Below are 23,141 nucleotides of genomic sequence, written 5' to 3'. Positions count from 1 at the left end.
TCTTATTTTAAAATTTTAGTGGGAAGGATTTAGAAAAAACCTTTGTTGTTATTCTTGAAATTTATTCTTAAACCTGCAGAACTAGATTGAATTGTAGCCATGAAATGTTAGTGCCCTTGCACCATAATGGATTTCAATCATCATGACAAAACTCTTTCTTTAATAGAAGTGTAATAAAAACCTGACTAATTATGCATATAACGAGGTATTTGATCCAATTCACTGGAAAGTCTGAAAATACTCCCAGCCTTGGTGTCCAAGGTATCCAATCTATCCTTTTTGTGTTTCATTCTTTTTTGAAATAATCATCCTTTCCTTCTTAGTAAAAACATCCCAGGACCATTTTTTAATAATAAACGCACTATCCCAGTTCCATTTATTCCAGTAACAAAATGGGGGTAAGTCTGAAGTGGAGTAGATGTAGAATTTTTTAGTCTCGGCTTCTGTAGCAAGCAGGTCTAGCTAGCGTTATGGATGGGCATATGACACGTTTCATTGCACATGGTCCCCATGCTCAGAGGAGTCTGGTGCTTGGTTTAATGTTCTACTATCCTCTTCATGAAATTCTTAATATATTATTCTTGAGCATGTGGTGAGTAGACAAGATATCCTGGGGTGACAGCCTGCATGGCATGAATGTTTGTGATCTAGCAGCAATACCGGAGGGCACAGGCTTAGGCCCCAGGGCACAGCACGCAGCCTGCAGAGCAATTGGCCTGGGCTGCCTCAGGGCAGTCGGAGGAGCTGCTGGGCTGGGGACCAACTGAGGATAAGATTGGCGGGGGTGACAGTGGCCCCAACAGCAGCAGAAGGGGCAGCTCTACCCCTGGGGGGAAGTAGGGGCCCTTGGCAGCCCTAGGAACTGGGGGGAGGCCAGCTTGCCTATTAATTCCCCAAAAGCCCTCGTCCCTGTAGCTTTTGCACAAATGCTAACTATGACTTTAGTGCTGGGACATGAACCGCTGGTGCTCGGGCAGTAAGCTTCGTCAGAAAATTATAAGGTAAATGTATACACGTCAGCGTTTAATAAAGCATTATCAGAGCACCATTGGGATTATTCAAAGAGTTTGGAATCTCTCGTTTTGAGAACTGCAGCAACGTTGTAAAAAAAACAGATCCGTGGGCTCACACATAAAAAGTAGAGACTAGTATCAGTAATAGACAGAAGATAACTATTTTCATAAGATGCTGCAGAAGAACAAATTATTGAGAAAGACAATTTTAAAATTATTTTTCTTGTAACTGAACATATAGCAGTAGATTACTTAAGTGGGTGTTTTTAAGTACATGGAAACCAGGAAGCCATTTTTAGCTTCTTGAACAAGTTACAGGAAATGTCAGAGGAAACACTAAGATCCTATTATATAATATTTCTTTAAAACTTTTGTTTAACGTTTATTTATTTTTGAGAAAGACAGAGGGAAAGAGAGAGAGAGAGTGCTAGGGCATGCAGGCTAGTGGGGGAGAGGCAAAGAAAGAGGGAGACACAGAATCTGAAGCAGGCTCCAGGCTCTGAGCTGTCAGCACAGAGCCCGACGTGGGTCTTGAACCCATGAGCCGTGAGATGGCGACTTGAGCTGAAGTAGGATGCTTGACCGACTGGGCCACCCAGGCACCTTTATAATTTTCTTTAAAATTTGATTCAGGTTTACATGAAAGTGATTTTTTTATGAAGTTTAATCTTTTTTAGAAAAATTGTTCTGTGAACCATTAACTCAAATGACTAATATTTATAAGTAGTTTATCAGAAATTTACTGCAATGTTGTCACTGTTTATAAAATATTCTTCATGGCTCTAGTAACAGCGACAGAAGCAGGGAGATTCTTCTCTAAATTAAAAACTATAGTTTCATAAAAATTATAAAAGGTTGTGATGCATTTGCCAAGAGTGACTGACATCACTTTCATTTATATTGATTAAAAAGGAATTGGTTCAAAGTATACATTTTGATGACTTAATATTAAGTTATAGAAAGGTGAGTCAAACATCTTATTATCAGTCAAGATATCCCACTAATAAAGTATTGTATTCATTGTATTACTTAAAATTATGACATCTAAGTATTTTTTATTATTTATATTTTGTGTTATTTATATGTTACTATTTGCCCTTATTATGTTTTATAAGTAATAAAATACTTTAGAAGGAAAAGTCTTAATATTTTAGTACCTTTAGTAGCACTCTTTTTCTACTCTTTGAACAAGAGCTCCACATTTGCATTTTTCACGGGTCCTACAAACTATGTAGCCACCCCTGATAGCAAGATATAGACAGGTTACTTGACCTATTGGAAATGGAAATGTTTCGTGTCTGAGAGCATTTGCTTTTTGGCACTCAATACAAACACCAAGTATGTTTTGTTTTTCCATTAATTGTTAGCACGGGCCCCTGCCTCTCAACCCTCTGGCCCTGCCCTACCGATCTGCTTTTGCAGATGCAAAGACTAGTTCCATAGGTGTCTGGAACACAAAGTTTTTACATCTTTACCAGTGGAGGATTTTTCATAATCTTTACTAAATTTGGTAAGTTCCCCGTGACTTATCATTTGTAACTCCGTGTTCATTTGCTTGACTTCATCCTGAGAGTGTTGGTCAGCCTGAGATAACAATGACAAGAGGCTCAGGTGTCCTGGTGGCCTCCAGTTTGAAGCTTGGAAGACTTATGTCTAGACAGCAGTTTGCAAAACCTCTCTGCACGTGGAGATCAACATATCCCCAAAGGATATAATGAGTAAAACTAGAAGAATAATGAAGAAAAATGACAGGCACACAAAAGGGGAATAAACAGGGTATGCCTCTGGTAAATAACTCCCCGAAGGACTCTTAGAAAAGACTTGCTGATTAATTGAATCAATCCATCATCCTTGGGGTGACAGCATCAATTTGCAATCTTTTTTTGGGAGTTGTTTTATTCCATTGCTGTTACAGCTTAAATTCATATGAGAGTAGAATGAGAGGTTAAAAAATATAACTGTTTTGTTACTAAGGGGCCACAATTCTGTGCTCTCATTATAGAGAAGGCTTACATTAATTTTAATAAAGGTTTGGACTGTATCAGAGCATCAACATGTGGCTTATAACAGGATTTTTCCTCTCTGAATTTATCATATAGAAATAAACTTTCAATACCTATACAAATTTTGAGCTCATTTGCATCTAAACTCCATGTTTGAGGATTTTTAAAAAATGATCTTCATTATAATTCTAAAGAATATAAAAAGAAGTGCCTTTATCCCTTTTTAGGAGAAACTCACCATCATTTTCTTTGTTGTCACTGACAGTCATAACTCATGATACCGTTGCAGATTTCGGTGGTAAATGAGACTCTGGAATGCATTATCCAGTTCAAGTTTTTGTTGAATTAAAAGGCATAGAGCACATACATGTCTTAGAGACTTTGCTCTTATAGTTATCAAAAGTGATTGTTTCCGGATACTAGCATGTTTTAAATTGGACATAATACATCAATCACAGATTTTGTTCTTTCCTTTCTCGGGAGTGAGTGGAAGGAAGATGTAATAAAATGAAAAGGATTGAACACAGATCCTAAGCAAAGATTCACATGTGGTGAGAATAACTGGGGCTTCAGTGTTTTACAATGTAAGGATCTTGGTATCAAAGCTTTCTGAGTACAAGTGTTTAGTGCTGAAATTTTATCAGAGATGGATCAAATGTCTGAAGGAAGATAGTCTTGTCAATCGCGGTATTTTCATGATGAAACAGTTCAAGTAATCTCAATCTCTCTAATATTAACTATTCACAAATGCATTATACGAGAAATAACAGAAAAACTTCTAAACCTTGAAAACAAACATAATTTGTCGACGACATTTACATGTGGGTATGAGTTTTGGTGTATAAAAAACTGTAAGATAATAAAACATATTTAACATTGAGACTATATTGAACCTAATACACAATAATTCAGACACATTTCATGATCTTATACTATCTTAGAGTCTTCCTTATCAGGGTTCATTCTGATTTAACAGTCCAGGGTCAGTTGACAAATCCCATTGCCTGGGATTTGATTTATTCTATTCTGGTCAGAGTACGCATACAGGAATTTGTTGTAGAATGGTGAGTGATTTGCATTTTCACAATAAATGGTAGTCTTGAGTAATTTCTTGATCTCTGTGGGCCTTAGCTTACTGTCTCTACAATAAATGGGTTTGGATCTCAAAAGTTTGTTCTGTAATGTAACCTACATAAAATGAGCTTGTATTTCTGAGTTTATGACCCATTTGTTATAGTATGATGGAATGTTGGCTATTTCTTTCACTGTATTAGAGATTAGGATTTCAACAGTTACAAATGAAGATCTTGGTGCCATCAACAAATAATATTTATTACTTACCAAATGCACACCTTATTTGAGAACTCCAGAGGTGGGAATCTTTTCTTTAGGGTATATATATATATAGTTGCTTTATTAACTTTTATCCCTTTTTTTGCAACTGAGATGTGTGTATTTGACCTCACAGTATGAAGCAACATCCTGCCAGTCATCCACAATGAACCATATCAACACACCTTTCACACAGGGAACAAAAGTAAAAACAGGCTTCATCATTTCCAAGACTCACCGTGTGGCCAGGATGTCAAATTCTACAAGTTGATCTTCAGCTTCTTGGAATGTTGCCTCAAAGCCTTTTTTATTTTCAATCGATTTCTGCATTTTGGCTTCTGGGGGTTGTGCAATGAAAGAGCCCCAACAGCAGCTCAAGCCTGAGACAGCCCAAGCCTGATCCCTCTACCTTCTCTCCCTTTCAGCTACACAGTGAACCTCAGCTGAAATTATGGTTACGCAATCATAAATTCCTTGGGTGAATCTTTTCTGCTTGCCTACCCTACCCCAACATGGTTCACTTATAGTGTTGTCAACGATTGGTCCTCAAAGGAGCAATGATTAAATGAGTATTCTAAATCATTTTATTTTAAATAATTTGACCTTTAAAAAAAGAAAAAAACCCACCTATGTTAAGCAAAGGTTTTTAACATAGTGCCCTAACACCTCTGTCAGCTATTAGCCTGATGCTAACTCTAAATTCCAGATTGAAAGGAAAAAAAAAAGTTCTCCAAATGACAGCAAGTCTATTCCAGGCAGTCTTGTAAAAGATCCCTTAGTGTTAGGGGATAATGAAAGTGCATGCTACCTATGACTGAGCTAACATGGTGCCATGACCTGGCAATTTCTTTTTATTGCTGACATATCCATTCCTGCATAGCACAGAACATCAGCGTTGCCTTCATGTAAATTTAATAGGTTTTTCTTGTCAATGATATAATCAGATACACTGTGAGAAGGAGGGGCTTTCAGGGATGGCTCAGAAGCTTAATTGTTTTTCCATTTATTTTTAAAATGCAAATTACACTAGTAAGTCAAAAAAATCACTCTGTTAAAAATACATTCAGAATTAACAAACGCAAAAAAAAAAAAAGACACATCAGGATTGTAACTCTTGCCTTCTGAATATTAGGTTTATAACAAAAGCTCAGCCTAGAAAAATAGCATTCTTCACCGGATTTTGAGGAGGAATCAGCTGTACAACTCAGATGGTTTTCCAGATATAATCACACTACTGTGCTCACTGCTCCCAAAAGAAGACCTGTCCACGAATTACTCTTTAGTAGTCAACAACTGGTTTTGAAAATTTTGGTGGTGATGATAGTAGTGATTAAGTGGTAGCTTGGCTGCAACTTAAAGCAGGAATATGAGGGCTTGTTCTCTGTGCACTTAAATCTCTATCCATATACATGTCCTATAAGGTGGAATCTCATCACAGCATGAATGTACAGTGAAACCTCATTTTAATTTTCACGTTAATAGTCACATTAGAATAGTTTCTGGCATGTAGAGTATTTAAATTTTAAGAATCAGAGGACAATAAATTGGTAAATATTTTTCTCCTACATTAAACATGCATGTCACTATAAAATCATCATATGAGGTTTCACTGACATGTTTGCAATTATTTATTTTATACATGTATGTATGGACAAACATATACAAGCCACTGAGAAAATTCAAGCACAAGTGCTGGAACCTTTTTTTTTTTTTTTTTTTTTAGTTTATGTTCCAATATAACCTTTGTTCCGTTATCGTTTTTGAATGTATATGTGTGTATTTCACAGACATCCATGCAAACACAGTAATGGGGCTGGTTTATGTAGATCTGGATGGGCTAAGGTCCAAAGTAGGTTAACCCAATAACTGAAGAAACTACATAGAAACCAAGAGAGAAAACATTGCTCCATGCCAATTTGTAACTTTTCAAGTCTCAATTTCACTGCACTGAAGGATGTTGTATTAGTTTTAAAAAAATTGATTTTAGCATCTCAGGTGGATCCAAGAAAAAACATGACTCTTCGGAGTTCCTGATAAGCCTGAGCTAATTATGTTTCCCACTAATGAAAACCAAATAATGCTTGAGTATATAGAACAAAATTTCCTAGGAATTCAGAATATTCCATAAACACATTGACCTACTATTAAGTTTCCAAAGGCATCTTGTTGCCAACTACGTTAACAGCACAGTTTTTCTGCCACAATAATACAGGAGGATTAAAATACACTCTAACACACAACAGATCCCCCAAATACCACAAAGAGATCTCAAATATTTCACCAAGGTAACTATTGCTCCCCCCGCCCACCCAAAAAATAATCTCGTACGCTGAAGTTAGGAAAAAAAGTTCACCTACGTAGGGTCTTCCATTTGAATTAGATATAAAAGAGTAAACATAGCTAATACATATTCAGTTGGCCTCTGTTGATAGAAATCCACAGCTGTTTCTGTGTTAGTAAAAGACATTTGTAGATACTTATAAAAGCACCTAGAGTGCAGTAAATAAAATCAGTGAGTTAAGCCATTTCTGTTCTCTGCTTCCAGTAGATTATGAGTTTAGTAGATTAATAAATTTTACTTTGTCCCACCCAACCCCTTCAGAAGACCATATTTAAGAATTATAAAGAACGTTGTTGTTGTTATTGTCACTTGTCTGTTTTTGGCCACCATGGAGGTTCAATGATAAAGCACTTTGCTGACAGCTGGCAGTTTTTGTACACAGACACACTGAGCTGCTGAGCTATGCAGTCCTGTTTCTTGACGTGAAACACACAGACTCAAACTCGTTCGGAATTAATAGCAGTGTGTTAGCCTAAAGGAAGTGACTTGGGGAGGTCTGCACTGAGACTCGGGCGCACAACTTAGGTGGGTTAAGGCAAGTATGTACGGTATAGCCTTTAGGGCAAACAACCTGCCATTTCGGACTTCGGTTACAAGGTCATCATGGCATGTTTTGTTTGTTTTTGCAATTACATTGCCTACGTAGCCGTGGTGCTATCAAGACGTATGGAGTGCAGAAGACAGGGCTGTCAAACTAATGTGCCCTGGATGACTTTGCAGCTCACAGAGGCCGACTGGCTGGGCTGCAGAGTAGTTAGTGACGGCCAGCAGAGGGCACCAACACATCTCCTTATGAACTTTCCAAAGGCCTGGGAGAAAGAAGCCTACTTTCAGGAAATCCAAGATGGGAGTGTCCTGCATATTTGTTTCAGTTAGAAAGAGGAGGCCAAGAGGAATTAGTATGTGCCTCTGTGTGTGTGTGCGTGCGTGTGTGTGTGTGTGTGTGTGTCTCAGTGTATGTAGAGGCTTTATGTTTGTTCTGTTAACATGTATATATATTTAAACTCAGTTGCTTCTTGCTCTTCATAAAATGCAGGAGGCCACTGCAAAACAAGTTCTTTGAAAGGTCCAGGAGCTGACATACTGAGGCCATCTGTATTATTTTGACCTGGTAGAGAGAAAGAGAGAGAAAGAAAAGTTGTTTTTAATCAAGGGGGAGAGCCCAGCATCTTTCTCACCTCTCCAAGCACAAGAATAAGCAAAAATTAAACACAAAAAAGTCCAAGCCCAAATTGTGCTTAAAATGAGACAACTTTCCTCTCTGTTTCTTTTTCCTCTGTAACCTCTTGGGTAAAGTGGCCACTTATGATAATTTAAAATCCATTTCTGGGGACAAATGAAATGAATATGTATTGCTATACAATTAGGCTGCCAAAAAGAATGCAGTGTTTTCAAATGTTGCTAATATACCATGGGATATTCTCACAGTTTATACTGCGGGAGCCCAAACACATCTCTACTGGCGATGGCACATAGGTCAGTGATAGTCAAAACAGCTACTTTGTTAGAAAATTAACCTGTGGACATGGGAATGTTTTTGTGAGGGAGCTTCATGGCTATTATTTGTTTCAAAGAAGTTTACCAAACCATAAGAAACAAATTAATGAAAACCTTTTCTTTTAGGATGGATGATAGATAATCTAAAGAATTACAGAACATTCTCCCAACTTAACTAAAAAAGAGAGGGCTGTCTATTCAATGACTGTAGGAACTGAAACGTGGCTGTGAATGGAAGTCAGTCAGGGCAGTGTTTTCAAAGCTCTTAGCCACGGATTTGCTGGGCATAATGGAAATCCCACAGCTAAAACTGCACATTACTTTTTTAAGCATTTGCGTTCCTTCTAAGGAACTGCTTTTATTTCCAGTTGCTATATAATATAGTGAAAGTGCTTGAACCGGACCATGATGTTGAATTACTCTTACTTTATGAGACTTATTATGGCAGGTTGACAGGAAAAGCTACTCCCTAAAGGACAAAGACATAGGAGATGTTCGGGTCCCTTCCTCTCAGCAGGGGTGAAATTTATGCATGAGTCACTTTTGGTTTTTCACAGGGTTTGAATAGGCGATGGCTGTCAGATGAGTGGTTCTGAAGGCTACCATGTTGAAGGCTACTGCATAATGTAAAATCAGAAGAGGATAGTTGGTTGCAGAGAAAGGGAGGGGTGCAGGCATGTTTGGAGGTATGGCAGCCAAGTTAGTGTGAGAAGTACAACTAAGTACATTAAAAATCAGGAAATATAATGAATGCCAGAGCAAACTCACAGGTCTAAGAGTTTGGAAAGAACACTGAACTAAGGGGTTAGGAAAACTGGTTGATAATTGGGGGTGGCACAACTAACAGGTTGTGTGACCTTTGTTTTCCTTTCTCTTCCTCCAGTTTCCTCATCTGTAAAATAAAATCTCAGTGTTGTAGAACTTGAAGTCCGGTAAGGGGATGTTTTGTAGAAGGGGCAGTGGTAGTATTTTGACTAGTGATTTGTTATATGCAATTAATTCTAACTTCCTAAATCTGAATGTCATGGAACATTCAACTTTTTTCATGAGCAGTGACACTTGAAACTTCTTACATAATTTTAGTGTTCCCAGGCAGTAAGGAAGAAAATAATATTTTTATTACTTTTCGTTTGTCATTTAAAGTCTTCTATTTAAAAAAATCATGGTAAGTTTGGTCCTCAGGAATTTAATGATGGATATTAAATATGCAGGGTCCCCTTTTTGAAGACATTAGAATTATGGATGCCTGATTTGAAACAATATACTTGATTATGAATAATTAGCATTCTCTAAGATAGCTAATCCTATATATGTGGTTACATGTAACTTATTATAGCTTGATCATATTTATTGATCATTCATATTCATAAACACAATGAAGTGTTACATGATGAAGAAATGCTATGTGATATTGTCAGAAATAAGCAATTACAAGCTTTCTAGATGTTCTGGTCTACTCTTGAGCACATATTGTTGCATGTTATTTGGGTGGATATTATATGTGATCTATTGTTTCCAGAGGAAATCCCTTTGTATACTATGAAATATAGTATATTATATATTATATTGTATAGTATATTGATTTCTGATTCGATAAAGTCTTTTCATGAGTAATATTGGTTCACATAAGCATTGTTCCCAGTACTACTAAGTTATGTTTTTTTAAGCATTTACCATGTGGCATGTTTTACATCTTATATACTTATAAATTCAAAATAATTATATGAAGTACATGTGCTATCATCTCTCTTTTGCAGGTAAGGAGACTTAGATTTGATGAGAATAATTAAAGTTATTCAAATCAAGTTGTATGTCCAAGGTCATAAAGAATTTCATCTCTAGTACTCTGCCTTCTAGGTCCTCTTAACCACTGTCCTGTATTGCTTTGCCTTTATGTTTTAATAGAACACTTTATATAAAGCTATGATACAATATAGGGAAGAGTGGTAACGAACTTAAAGGGTTTGTAATTTTACTTTTTGTGTGAGCTATCAAGTCTTCCTGGGAGGACAGGAAATTTTGGTCTAAACAGAAAACAAGTATAGTGCTAGGCAAAAGAAAAAAAAAGAGAAGTATCAGAGGAAAAAGAGATTTAAAACTCTTCCATAAAATATATATTTTAAGATATAATTTGAAGGATAGTGGTATTTCATCTTGGAAAAAAATATGTTTGGTGTCAAGAGAACAGCATGGGCAACTAGAGAAACACATGTCATATTGGTGGAAAGCAAGAGTTCTAGTTTCACCGGCAAAAAATGGGTAAGATGGCAGACTCCTAATGCCCTCAATAGAGTATAAGATTCATCAGGACAGGAGCCAGCTCTTATTCATTATTACACTTTCCCAGTATCTCCTAGCATCAGCTGCATATGGTTGGGAGTCAAAAGTTGTTAAGGGTTGAAGAGAAGAGAGAATATTTCAGCAAGATATTGGGGCCAGGTCAGAGGATACTTGTAAGCTACGGTAAGCAATGTGGACTTTGTTTAGTAGGTAATAGGGATTAACTGATAGTTTGGGGACAAGGAGGGGAAAGAGTCAAAGTGGTACTTTGGGAAGAGTAATTTGGCAGCCACACGGAAGACGGGACAGAGGTACTAAAATTAGAAAGAGACAGGAAAACGTAAGGTAATGAACGCTGATTTAGGGCAGTGGTTATGGGGATACAAAAGAGATTGTGCGATGCACTGTTTGCAGAGGGAAGGCTTTGAATGCATATAGTATTGGTGGATTTCTGAACAGATCAGGTCTTTTTTATGGGTGGTATTGCCAAATACTTCCAAAGAAAAGCGCAGGCATGATGCATAGATCGTTCCCCTTTTAAAGAGAAGCTTACAAGGAGGTGTATAAAGATTACTTTAATCTCTTGGAAGAGAAGTACTCCAAATCCATTTATCATCTTAGACATTAACAATACTAAAAGGCAAAATGATTCAATGGTGGAGGACAATGACGACAAACACATATCTTCAAAGAGAGAAGCTCACATTTCAAAATGAATTGGAATCTTACTTTCTATTTTGATCTTCGCTTGCAATTCAGCATATCACTTGATGCTGATATATAGAATTTGTTATCAGTTGTTATCCAAGGGAATTTGCCTAAACACAGATATAAAAATCAGGCTCTGATTGTATGTCTGCTCTCTTGAGTGCTAGAGTTAAGGGTCTGATAAATTTCAGTGTTACTCTTCTGGCGTAATTTTCACTTCACATCAAAAAAGAATAAAGAATATTATTGCTCAGTTTTTTTAACACTATATATAACTATAGGGTTATACTATATATAACTACATATAGCCTATCATTTATCATCCAAATGAGAATACTTTTGAGAGTAAGAAGAGGTACTGGTAATAACTATACCAGGACAACCTATGTAAACTGAGACTCTCCTGGGAAAACCAGAACACATAGTTTATATATAGTTGCATATAACTACCCATAATATTATATCATTTTCAAAATATATAACTTTTGGGTCATTCAAAGAAGTATTAATAAAGTATTCAAAGAAATATTAATAAAGGCTTTTTAGCTATGTAATTGATACTTTATATAAGACTAAAAGTAACTTTAGAGATGGCATTTCTGATAAGTTAAATTTAAAAATGAATTATGAAGAAAATGTTGTTAGAATTATCCCAGCCAAAACAACATTAATAGAAGAGAAAATACTGGAAGTATGTAGTTGAAGGAAAGCTGCATGCCATCTATTTTGCACCATGACAGTGCTTACTTAATCATCTTTTAGTGTCATAGACTACCTCCAAAATAAAGTACTTACATGTACATAGGCTGTAGTTGTAAATGAGATGTCTTCTGAGGCCCTTGATAGCCATAAGAATCAAAGCCACCTATGAAATCAACTGAAAAGGGACAATTGCTTTCATTAGTTAACTTTTCAAAAGAGTTTAGCATTCATGATCAAGATCTCACACAGATTACTAATATAAACCGCTTAATAATCTATTAAAACCTAAGTGACTAATTGTGGAGGAAAACAGATAGTTCCTTCATGGTAGTGATATTTCCCCCCTCAACTGTGAGATTCAATTATTGCTTTACAAGAATCTATTCACTTGGGAGAAGAAATTATGTACTCTTCTCAAGCAACCAAGACCTAATTGGAATAACAAAATTCACTTGCAGAGTAAAGATGCTGTATGTCTTTTTTGGTTAGTGTGGAGATTTTCTGCAACGCATTACAAATGTAAAGAATAATGATCGCTTAAGTGCATGTACCTATCAGCAATTGCAGCACTAGTAATGATATTATATACTATGATTGTCAAGTACAAGGTGCTATGATGGAGCTTGTGTAAATTAATTCAACATGGTTGTGCCTGCCATTATGTGTTTTATAATCTGAAATAGGCAATCAGAAATAAAGATGTAGAGCAAAGTTTAACCAAACATTCAAATGCAATACATACTTCGATATTTAAAATATAATAACATACAACAAAATTACCCAAAATGGCTGTAATAATATCTCCTATTTCATATCTGCTTACACTGTGGCCTTGACACTCCTCCCTTCTGGTGGTTTTGGTCTGTGTCCTTTCCACTTGAACCTGGGTAGAACTTAGTGGCTGCTTTAATGAATATGGTAGAAATGAAACTATGTGGCTTTCAAGGCCAGATCATAGAGATGTCATACATTTCCCTATTGTCTTTTGAGATGCTTAGAACACAGCCACTGTGCCCAAACAAGTCCACGTGAAAAGATCAACGAAGAAGCCAATGGTATGTGTATTTTGACTGATAGGCTAGCTGAGGTTCCCGATGATAGCCTGGACACGTGAGAGAAAATGCCTCCAAATGATTCCAGCTTCAAGCTGCTTAGTCAACCCAGTCATAGAGTATTCCCAGCCGAGGCCCCTGAGATCAAAGAAAAGCCATTCTCATGGTGCTCTGTCTGAATTCTTGCCCACAGATCGATGAAACAGTAAATACTAAGAATACTGGGAAAAAGTTTTGTGTTTATTTTTTTCTTTTCTGCTCCTGGACTTAAAGGCTGTGTGGTAGGGATAAAAGAGGCAAACCGATGAAAAGCTGGCAAGACAGATGATAGGAGAGAGAAAGGGATATAGAGACTGAAATAGGATGCGTGTGGATATCTTTACTTGTTCTAGAGTCATATTCTATTGGTTTAGCTTTGACTAGTTTTTGTTCTCTTTCTCCCCCCCTCAACTGTGAGATTCAGGTGCTATAGGTAGAAATTGGAGCACCGTATGAAGTAACATAAAGTCCGTGATGTCTGTTTATATAATGGGGAAATATTTTTTAATAGATTTTATTTTTTAGAGTTGTTTTAAGTTTATAGCAAAATTAAGCAGAAAGTACAAAGAGTTCCTATATAGCCCCTCCAACAAACTCTGCCACTAGTAACATCCCTCACCAGAGTGGTACATGATTACAACTGATGAATTTACACTGACACATCATTATCACCCAAAGTCCAGAGTTTACATTAGGGTTCACATTTGGTGTTTTAAACTACGTTTTTTGATGAATGTATAATGACCTGCCTCCACAGTGTTAGTCTCATACAGAATCATTTTGCTGCCCTAAAAATCCTCTGTGCTCTGCCTTTATCCATCCCTTCCCCAATCTCTAGCAACCACTGATCTTTGTACTGTTTCCATAGGCTTGCCTTTTCTAGAATGTCACAGAGTGGGATTGATACAGTACTGGAACCTTTCCCGATTGTCTTATTTCACTTAGTAATGTGTCTGTAAGGTCGTTTCATGTTTTTCATGGTTTAATATCTCATTTCTTTTTATCTTGAGAACACATTTTTCTAGGATGAATTTCTCTTCTTATCAAAAGTGGAATAGTATAAGAACAAAGGCCATGGTGTTAAAAGGATCAAGGTTCAAATACTGCTTTGACCACTTGCCAGCTGTGTAACCACAGACATATCATTTAACATTTCTTAAAACAGGAATTAAAATACTTATTTCATACAATTAGTATGAGGATAAAATAAAATAAGGAATGTAGAGCCCTGGGTGAGACATATGGTGTGGAGGAAGAAAATTAAAAGCCCCTGAAAAAATTCAGGATTTTCTTTATAAATCTTTTAAGCCATGCAGTGTAGGAGAAAGAGAAATAGAAAATGTTTAATTTGGGATAATGATGGAACCATACCAGAAGATGAATTAAGAGAAGGAACCACCTTTGTTTCCTGAATTGCCTGTATGCATACATTAGCTAATATAAAGGGTACCAGAAAAGCTATACAATAATTGAATGTCAACTATATTTAAGGTTTGTATTTTGAGAAATTATTGTCTATGATTGGAAATTAATTTCAGACAGTGCCTAAATTCCCTTTTATTTGGGTTTTCTCTTGTCAACATTGAAACTTGATTAAGGACTAGTTTACTGAGAGGTATTCACAGTGTTAGAATTTCCTGGTTAGTGTCTCTTCCACTGAAATTGAGATCCGAGTTAAACTCAGGTTTATTGTTATTGTTATTAGTATTTTGAAATATTTCTCGGGCTTGTTTCCAGGGGTTTGAGATGGATAGCAGAAAAGGTCAGATGGTAGTTACAAACCAAAGATTGTAGTCACTCTACAATCAAAGGATAACTAAAAGAAACCAAGATGAATCTTCAAGTCCAATGGATAGAATCAGGACCAAAAATGGAAAACAAAGCTTGAGTTGGGAGCAATGTAGACCTTCCTAAGACATGAGAAAAGGCCAGAAGGGAAATGAGGTGTGTTCTTAGTATGTGTTGTGAACAGTGTTTGACTTGTCTAGGGCTTGCTTTCATTAGCCATCTGGTGTAGGTGTTGGTAGTGCTAGCTTACAACTCCCCATGTGGGGAGGATCTGATGGAAGGATTGTCATTTTTCTGATCATTCAGATCGTCTGGAGCCATAAAAAAGGGTCCAACAGCAGGTGATTCAGAACCAAGATGAAAAAGAAGAGGATCTAAATGTAGCCACGATGGATTTTTACCATTTCACTTATGAGGGAGGCATTCAAATTTAAGCAATAATCAAAGGGCATATTTTATAAACATGCTTTAGTTCACAGCCAAGGAAATTATGTAAGGCCAATTTCCACATGCATTCATTCCCAGTAATTGTTTGGAAGTCTTCCTAAAGACTTGAGGGAGAGGAATAGAAATAAGCTGGATCCAACCAACCACTATAGTTAATATTACGGTGGTCAGTGTAGGTAGATGTGATTCCTTGCTCTTCTTTTCCAGATGATGCTTCAACCACATATGGAACTCCTTGTGGTGTCACATGGGTGAAAAAAAGAAGTAGAAGAAACTATTTTTTTCTTTTTCAAAAAAATGAGTCACTGGGGTTAACTTACATTTTTAGAATACTGTTAATACTGCTTTGGTCTATTTTCCTTTTCTTTTACATAATCACATTTATCAACTCTATAAAGTGGTGCTACATGCTGTGAAACTTTTCTGAGCAGTAAGGGTCATGAAACATCTGACAGGTCCTTTTCCAAGTAATTGTGATGGCATCTAGATTTTTGGTTCGTAGCTTATCTCTGCATTATTTAGAAAAGCGTACCTGTTATTCCTCTGGAATCTCCTTAATTCCTGAAAATAAAAATAAAGTTCTGGGGTGCTGGGTGGCTCAGGCGGTTAAGCGTCCGACTCCTGATTTTGGCTCAGGTCAAGATCTCATGGTTGGTGAGTTTGAACCCCACACCAGACTTTGTGTTGACAGCAGGCACAGCCTGTTTGGAATTCTCTCTCACCTCTCTCTCTCTCTCTCTGCCCCCTCCCATCCCCCCACCATGCTCATTTGTGTGCCTTCTCTCTCTTTCAAAATAAACAAATATACAAAAAAATAAAGTTTCAAACAATTGCACAATACTTAATAGTTTCTAAAGCCCTTTCAGGTGATATTAATTATCTCTGCAAAATTACTGTGAGGTGGGTGGGAATAATTATTTTCACTGTACAGATAAATATAGTTTTACTTGACTGCTTGGGGGACACACAACAGCTGAGGACAGGGCTGGAAGTGAGGTGTTCTATTTCCTTCCTAAGTATATTGAAAAGTGATTTCTGCTTTTCACTCATGCCATTCCAGTAAATTCCTGGAAGGTTATCAAAGGTTTTGCATCAGATTTTGGATTAAATCTAAAATCTTTAGGCTTTTGTTTTCTTTTTATATTATTCATTTAACAAGAGTTTTTGAGTGCTTGCTTTGAGTCTTCCATTGGTTGTAGATGCTTCATTTTGTTGTTTATTCTCTAGCGTCTCTCCTCTGCTCTTGCTAGAAGATGTACTCTTATAATAATCAATAATCAAATAATAATCAAAGCAATAATCAAAGCAAAACCCACCTATGATGGATTTTCCAGTAATAGTTACTAATGAGATGTCTTGGTTTTTCTGTAACATATCTTTAAGAAGAGATAAGGTGAGCATCCTTCAAAGTTTAGTTCATTTCTTCTGAACTATAAAACCATATAAACATTTATTTTTTTTTAATTTTTTTAACGATTATTTATTTTTGAGACAGAGAGAGACAGAGCATGAACAGGGGAGGGGCAGAGAGAGAGGGAGACACAGAATCGGAAACAGGCTCCAGGCTCTGAGCTGTCAGCACAGAGCCTGACGCGAGGCTCGAACTCACGGACCATGAGATCATGACCTGAGCTGAAGTTGAATGTTTAACCGACCAAGCCACCCAGGCGCCCCAAAACCATATAAACATTTAAATGATCCTTTCTTCTGAAAACTATTTATAGTCTCAGCCTCCTCTTGTATAACTCTGAATATGGTGTTTTTCAAAGGAAAGAGGCATGTTGTCTTTTTAGCCACTTGGCGTTTTGTCTGTTATTTCAACACTTACCAGAAAATATGAAAAACGGAAATTACTGAAGGGCTGAAATAGAATTTGGAGAATGAGAAAAAAAAGATGACAATGAGTTCAAGATAATGGAGAAAGAGGTAGAGAATATGTGACCTGCGAAGTTTTTGCACATGGGGGAAGGAGAGGAAGAGGCAAGAGTCAAAGTCAACTCAGAAATTTGTTGACTAGGAGAATGCTGTTGCCTATAACAGAAAAGAATGTCAGGAAGGAGTTGGTGCTTGGCTTCATTTGGAAATACAGCATGTAAGGTACAAGTGTCAGGGACCAGGAAATCCATGCAAAAAGAGAAATGTAACTCAAACTGGTGCAAGGCAAGTTGGAGATTTGCTGGGATTTCAGAGATTAGCTTCCCCTCACTCAACTTTATTGTGTTTCCTCTCCACCTGACATATTGTAATCTACTTGTTTCTTTGTTAAGTCCCTTGCTCTAATGTAAGATGCGTGAAATTTACTGTTTACTACTATTCACTACAGTAACCCAGAACCCAGAACAGTGTCTTGGTGCATGGAAGACTGTCCTTATGGGATGATCTCTATAGACCTGCTAGGCTGTAAGGAAAAATAAGACAATCATTGGAGCATGGAAGATGTTGGTAAAATTCTTAAGTGAAATTCAACTGTTTTTACTCTTTCTTCCTTAAGACCTTCAATGATAATAAAGAGAAGACCTTTTATAGAAGATCTATAATACTTGGTCCTATGAGATAAAAGAAACTTTTTTGAATACCAATGGGAAGAAGCCACCACTGTAGTCCCTTTGGCCTAGAGGAGTAGAGGCAAAGAGGCTAAGATGTGCCTTAGCATCAAAGTGACTGGTGAGAGAGTCATTCATCGATGAAGGCTATCAAAGGTTGCAAATGTTGATTACTGGTAGGAAAACATTATTCTCTTTCTGAGAATAACAAAGGTAGACAGTGGGGCAGAAGGTGACAAAATAAAATAAAAATTGTGCTTGCTTAATCATTGCCTCATCGGAGGGATTTACTTTTGGTCTTCTGAAGATAGCTCAGGAAAGTTATCATTTTCTTTGCAATTGTTACATTTTCTCTTTGCCTTATTTTTTCCTATCTGAAAAATGGGTATATTCATTCTACTGACCTATGGAGACATGGGGAGGCCCATTATTTTAAATTAGTAAAGAGCCATATCAGTTTAATAACTATGATTTAATAACATTAATAATAGAGGAATTTAGAAATTACCAAGTAAGTGAGAAATGCTTTTTGAATAAATATTCTTTGCTAAAATATATTCCCTAGTGTGAACTTCCCATTTATTTAAACCTCTTAATCAGCAACACTGAGTTCAGTAAACCTAAAATTGCCTTTTTAAAATACATGTTGGCAGTGAGGTGTTGTAATATAAAATTGTACCTTGGTCATTAATGACAAAACCCCTAGTCAACATACTCCCTTTTGGAGACAGAGCTGGAAAAGACCATGAGGAGAAATTTTAAAAGGCAGATCATAGAAAGCTCAGCCTGAATATTTAGAAGAACTCATTGAAAGACATTAAAGAATTTGTGTGGGCTATGAAAATAGAGTGTATATCCATTTTCTCTGCAGGTGAGAATTTAAAGGGTACTTGTCTCCAGTTGCACAAAGGAAATTTAGAGCATAACCAGTCATAGGCCAAATCCAAAAGAACCACCTCCCACCCACACAGACTTCCTTGGGGGCAGCAATTCAGCTTACTGTGTGAGCCTAAGGTGTTTGGTCTGGGATAAAATCCCTGAGTGGACTCTGAGCTACTGTTTTTATTTCCTGATGAGTGAAACACAACCCTTTGTAGGGTTACCTCACCTTGTTGTTGCCTTAAAGGCCACTGAAGTAACCGTTACAGCCCAGAGAGCTTCCGACAGACAAAGCACACACTGAATGCAATGAGACTTATTAGCTAAATTACTGCAGATGTGGCATTTCCTAACCTTGCCCAGCAAATGTATTTTCTTATGGTCCTATTTTCACGTTTCTGTTTTAGTTGCATTAGAACTAGATCCTCCATATTTTATACTTGGTGACACATTTACATATGCTAAAGAATGAACATGAAAAGCAATCACCACAATGTGGTCATAGCAGAAGAAATATTTCTTTAGTTAGAAATAGTTTGAGTAACCACTTGAAGCTTTTGGTTTTAAACACTTAATAAAAAAATAAAATATGAGTCCCACTTGACAAACTATTCTGTCTTTTAGCTCTTGCCTACATCTGCAGTGAAGGCAGAACCGTAGGGGGGATTTGAAGAAACACATGCTGGTTTTCTGCTGACGCCAGGATCTTGCTATCAGACAGTCTTCTAATATTGTACATCACAGGGAAGTAGGAAAGTAGTGTAAAGATGGAGGGCTCTGGACTCAGAAGACCTACCAGCATCATGCCCACAAGCAGGTCACAATTGCTCTGAGCCTTATTTTCTTCCCCCCTAACTTGGAAATAATGAAGCGATTCCAACTTCATAGGGTTATTGAGAAAGTCAAGTCTCAAATGCAGCACTTGGCATATGTATACTAAAGATACACCATGGATAGATTTGGGATCTCATCTCTTTTTGGAAGGGATTTATACAAAGAAAACAATTTGAATTATGCTTTAAATGCATATTTGGGTTCTTTGTGGAGAGGATGAGCACTCTGTATTAGAATTTACAAGAGTATTGTGTGGGATGACACAGGTACTGAGTCATCAGCAGAAGCTGAGGACAGCTGAGGACAGTCTATGGAAACCCTTCAGCCATGCATTCTTTTGGTGGTCTGACAAACAACAGGAAAAGCCTGTATGACCTAGTATAGAAAGAAAAAGGGGGGGAGATATTTTTTACTTAAAAAGAAACTACATAGAACTGCGTTTTCATATTTCAAATATTTTTTGGAAGTCACATCATATATTCTATAAAAGGACAGAGAGAGGCTGGGACCAGTCTTGTTTGTGGTCTCTGAGGCTTCAGCTTCTATGCAGGCAAAAGGGACTGTTCAATGGAGTGTGCCACAATGAAGACACTGACAGCTTCTCCTCCTGGATTGGGCAGAGGGCATGAGCTCAATGGTTGGTGGAAGGATTACTCTAGAGAGGAGAAGCTTTGAATGTGTGTGCCTCAGATTTGAGCAGGTTTGCAAGGAGACAAAAGGATACTTGCCAGTGTAGAAAATTTTTCAGGTTCTAGGAGAAAAATGGATGGGTTTCATGTTTGATAACTTTAATTTTCATGGTTTGAGTACTAGGCTTAGGTTCAGAACCCACGCCTGGGTTTGGAGCAGATCCCGAGGGAAGTCAGTGGTAAGGAGTGAGGGTGTCGTTGAGCAGGAGAGAGCATCCAGCCATGGTTAGGGACCTTCTCCAGCCATGGGCAGTGACCCAGGATTAGAAGTGGAGAAAGTGAACCTGAGCCTCATCACGCGTGGTTGTTGAAAATCCAAGTGTGATGCAAATACAGGCCAGGTAGGAGATAGGGGGCCAGTGGGGGCATCACTGCCACGAGTAATCCTGCACAGAGATGAGAAGTAGAAAGATCCGAAGAATGAGAAAAACAAATGTTCCCATAGAGGGAAGTTCCTAACTGAAGATGAAGATAAGTTTTTCTGGGAGGGAGGCAGGGGAACAGGTAGGGGGAAAAAAACCCAGGAGTTTATAGTCAGGCCGAGAACTTTAAATTTGTGATTTTGGAGAAATTTCCTTTCTCCACAGTGAAGGTGATCCAAATTAGCCTCTTTGATGAAGGAAATTAAGGGGTAGATGAAGTGAGTGGTAATGAGGGTGGCAAGTGCTGAGAAGGTCAAGAAATTGTAAAGCTAGAGTCAGACAATTATGTATCCAGGCATCTTTAATAATTTCAATAGATGTGGAGGAGCATACAGAATGGGATGAGATCACTAAGCAAACTTCACCTTCAAGGTGCCTGGGCTCACTTTGTGCCATGCCATTTGGATGAATCAGATTTATCTGTCTTTGTTTCTTTCTTCCCTGTTAGCATGCTTTCAATGAGATATGACATGCCTTTCAGTTGAAATTGGAGAGAGCAGTTATTATGAGCCTTAGGTGAGCTAGTTAGACATGATTGGGCATGTCTTCTCAGGTGACATCCAGCATATACTTAGAATGCACAGTCCATTTCAATGCAGTACTTTTAATTAGAGTGTGGGCACATTTATGTTTTTGTGCATATTTAAGAAAATTTTAAAAAGCCCACATGCATTCCTTGACTTATAATTCTCGCTAACATAATCTTTGCATCATTTTGCATCCTCCAGAAAGGAAAATCATCAAACTCTTGAGTCTAAATTAATCATCTGTTTAGAATGATAGTAGCAGTTTCAGGAAAGAGAATGTTCAGTGGTTATTCTAACATTTTTATTGATATTTGCGAAAGCTGAAACTAGATTTGGTATATTGAGCTCCTTAAAAACACTTAAGATTATTCCTGTGTGAATTACAGTGTACATTTGGTCGATATGGACTGGAAAAGTAGTTCTGTTTAACCAAGGCACACCTATTTTTATTAAATTCTACATATCCCTCTGATATATCCTTTCGATTTCTGCTGAAATGTCATTTCCTCAAGGAATAATTTTCTAGTCTTCTCACCTAGATGATACACCCCTGGGGGGGGGGCATTCCACTACCACACCTCTCCCACCCTTGACTGAATTCTCATGACAAGTGACTGTAGTTCTTCACGGGAACTGCGTCCTGGGCTCTATGAGCCATGAAGGCAAAGTCTGTATCTGCTTGGTTCCCTGTCTCATCCCTAGCGATGGACACACGAACCCATCATAGAGTGGTTACTCCATAAATACGTGTTGAAAGGATCTATCTTGATTATTGCAGTGAAGTGGTGTGGAAAGTATATTTAAATCTGGAGATTTAAGTTCTATTCCCAGTTCTGTCTCTAAATGACTATTTCACTTTAGAGCAAGTCAATTCAAGTGTCTCTTTCCTCAACTGTCAAAAGAGGGGATTAAAGTAGGTGATTGTTAATATTGCTCATAGCTCTAGGATTCTGCACACTTCCATATTTCTGGGATTGGTTTACATATCAATGGTAGCAATAAAATATTTAAAATGAGCAAGTCTTCACAGGCATAGTGAATGGGAAAAATTAGCGCAAAGGAGTTATTTCTCTCTGACTGTTACTACCATATTATGCATTGATTTTGCTAGGCAAGTTTCCAGGAAGATGAGCTGTTGAGTAGTATATGTATATACTCTAGAGTATATGTAGTATATGTATTTTATAGTTACCTATTTACACACACACAGCATTTGGAACCTGAGTCATGGCGATTCTCAACTGGAAAACAGGGGGATAGAAAAAAATGTGGGACCTGGAAGAGGGGAATAGGATCGGCAGGTTTGGGCCCAAAAGAAACACTGTCCCCTCATTCAATTCACTTCAGTGAGGAAAGTGTATGGATGTTACTATGTGCTTTCCTTTGCTTTTCTGCTCTTGGGAATTCCTTAACATCAACTTCATTAGTTACAAAGGCAGCAATCCATATCCAATTTTCTTTTTGTGTCAGGATTGTTCATGTATAAACTAGGCTCCTTTGTTGGAAACATTTGCAATTAATCCCATAAACAAACAAACAAAAAATGCAAATCTTGCACTGCCTGCCCCAGCCAACTCCACCGACTCTGAGCCTGACCACCATCTATTATACACAAAAATGAATTGAAATTCCCACTTTGGGCCTAACCTAATTTTCAAGTGATAATAGGCATGGATTCCCAGAAGCTCTCTATGCCTCTTGATAGCAACTTCCTAATTTCCTTTCCTGGTAAATGTTTTAAATAAGATTTTAGCACCAAAGGAAATTAACCTTTAAATTAATTGTAATTATAAAATGCCATCACTGATTTTTGTCTTCAATCTAATTACTTTCTATTATTTAAACAAACCTCACCTCCTGTGAGCTTTAAGTTTGTTTCTCCTTCACTCCCTGTCACACAATGCCAACCAATCCTAGCAGAGGTCTCCCTGAGTCTCTGCAGCTAGAGCAGCCTCATTTAAATGTCACGCAGGATTGAGGGTTCGCCCTCTGTTCCCTTATTGACAAGGCGCTCTTTCAGACGCTATGCTATGCATAAGGCTGCT

At 37.4% G+C, this 23,141-nt stretch overlaps 1 protein-coding gene across 2 annotated transcripts in view; it reads right to left on the bottom strand.

Moving 5' to 3' along the window:
- Positions 1-5,405: 5,405 nt before the first annotated feature.
- Positions 5,406-23,141, bottom strand: part of NKAIN2 (sodium/potassium transporting ATPase interacting 2) — a 1,003,803-nt gene continuing 986,067 nt past the window's right edge. The window contains exons 6-8 of one of the 2 annotated variants that reach the window (XM_047860873.1): positions 11,970-12,051; positions 11,196-11,284; positions 5,406-7,797 (exon numbers count right to left, since the gene is read on the bottom strand). In XM_047860873.1, coding sequence (XP_047716829.1) covers positions 11,260-11,284; positions 11,970-12,051 — 107 coding nt within the window. In that variant the 3' untranslated portion in view covers positions 5,406-7,797; positions 11,196-11,259. The remainder of the gene's footprint in view (positions 7,798-11,195; positions 11,285-11,969; positions 12,052-23,141) is intronic. The other variant, XM_047860874.1, reaches the window with a different exon arrangement.

Source organism: Prionailurus viverrinus, chromosome B2 (assembly GCF_022837055.1).
Source record: "Prionailurus viverrinus isolate Anna chromosome B2, UM_Priviv_1.0, whole genome shotgun sequence".
NCBI lineage: Eukaryota > Metazoa > Chordata > Mammalia > Carnivora > Felidae > Prionailurus > Prionailurus viverrinus.
This window is presented reverse-complemented; position numbering and strand designations above follow the sequence as displayed.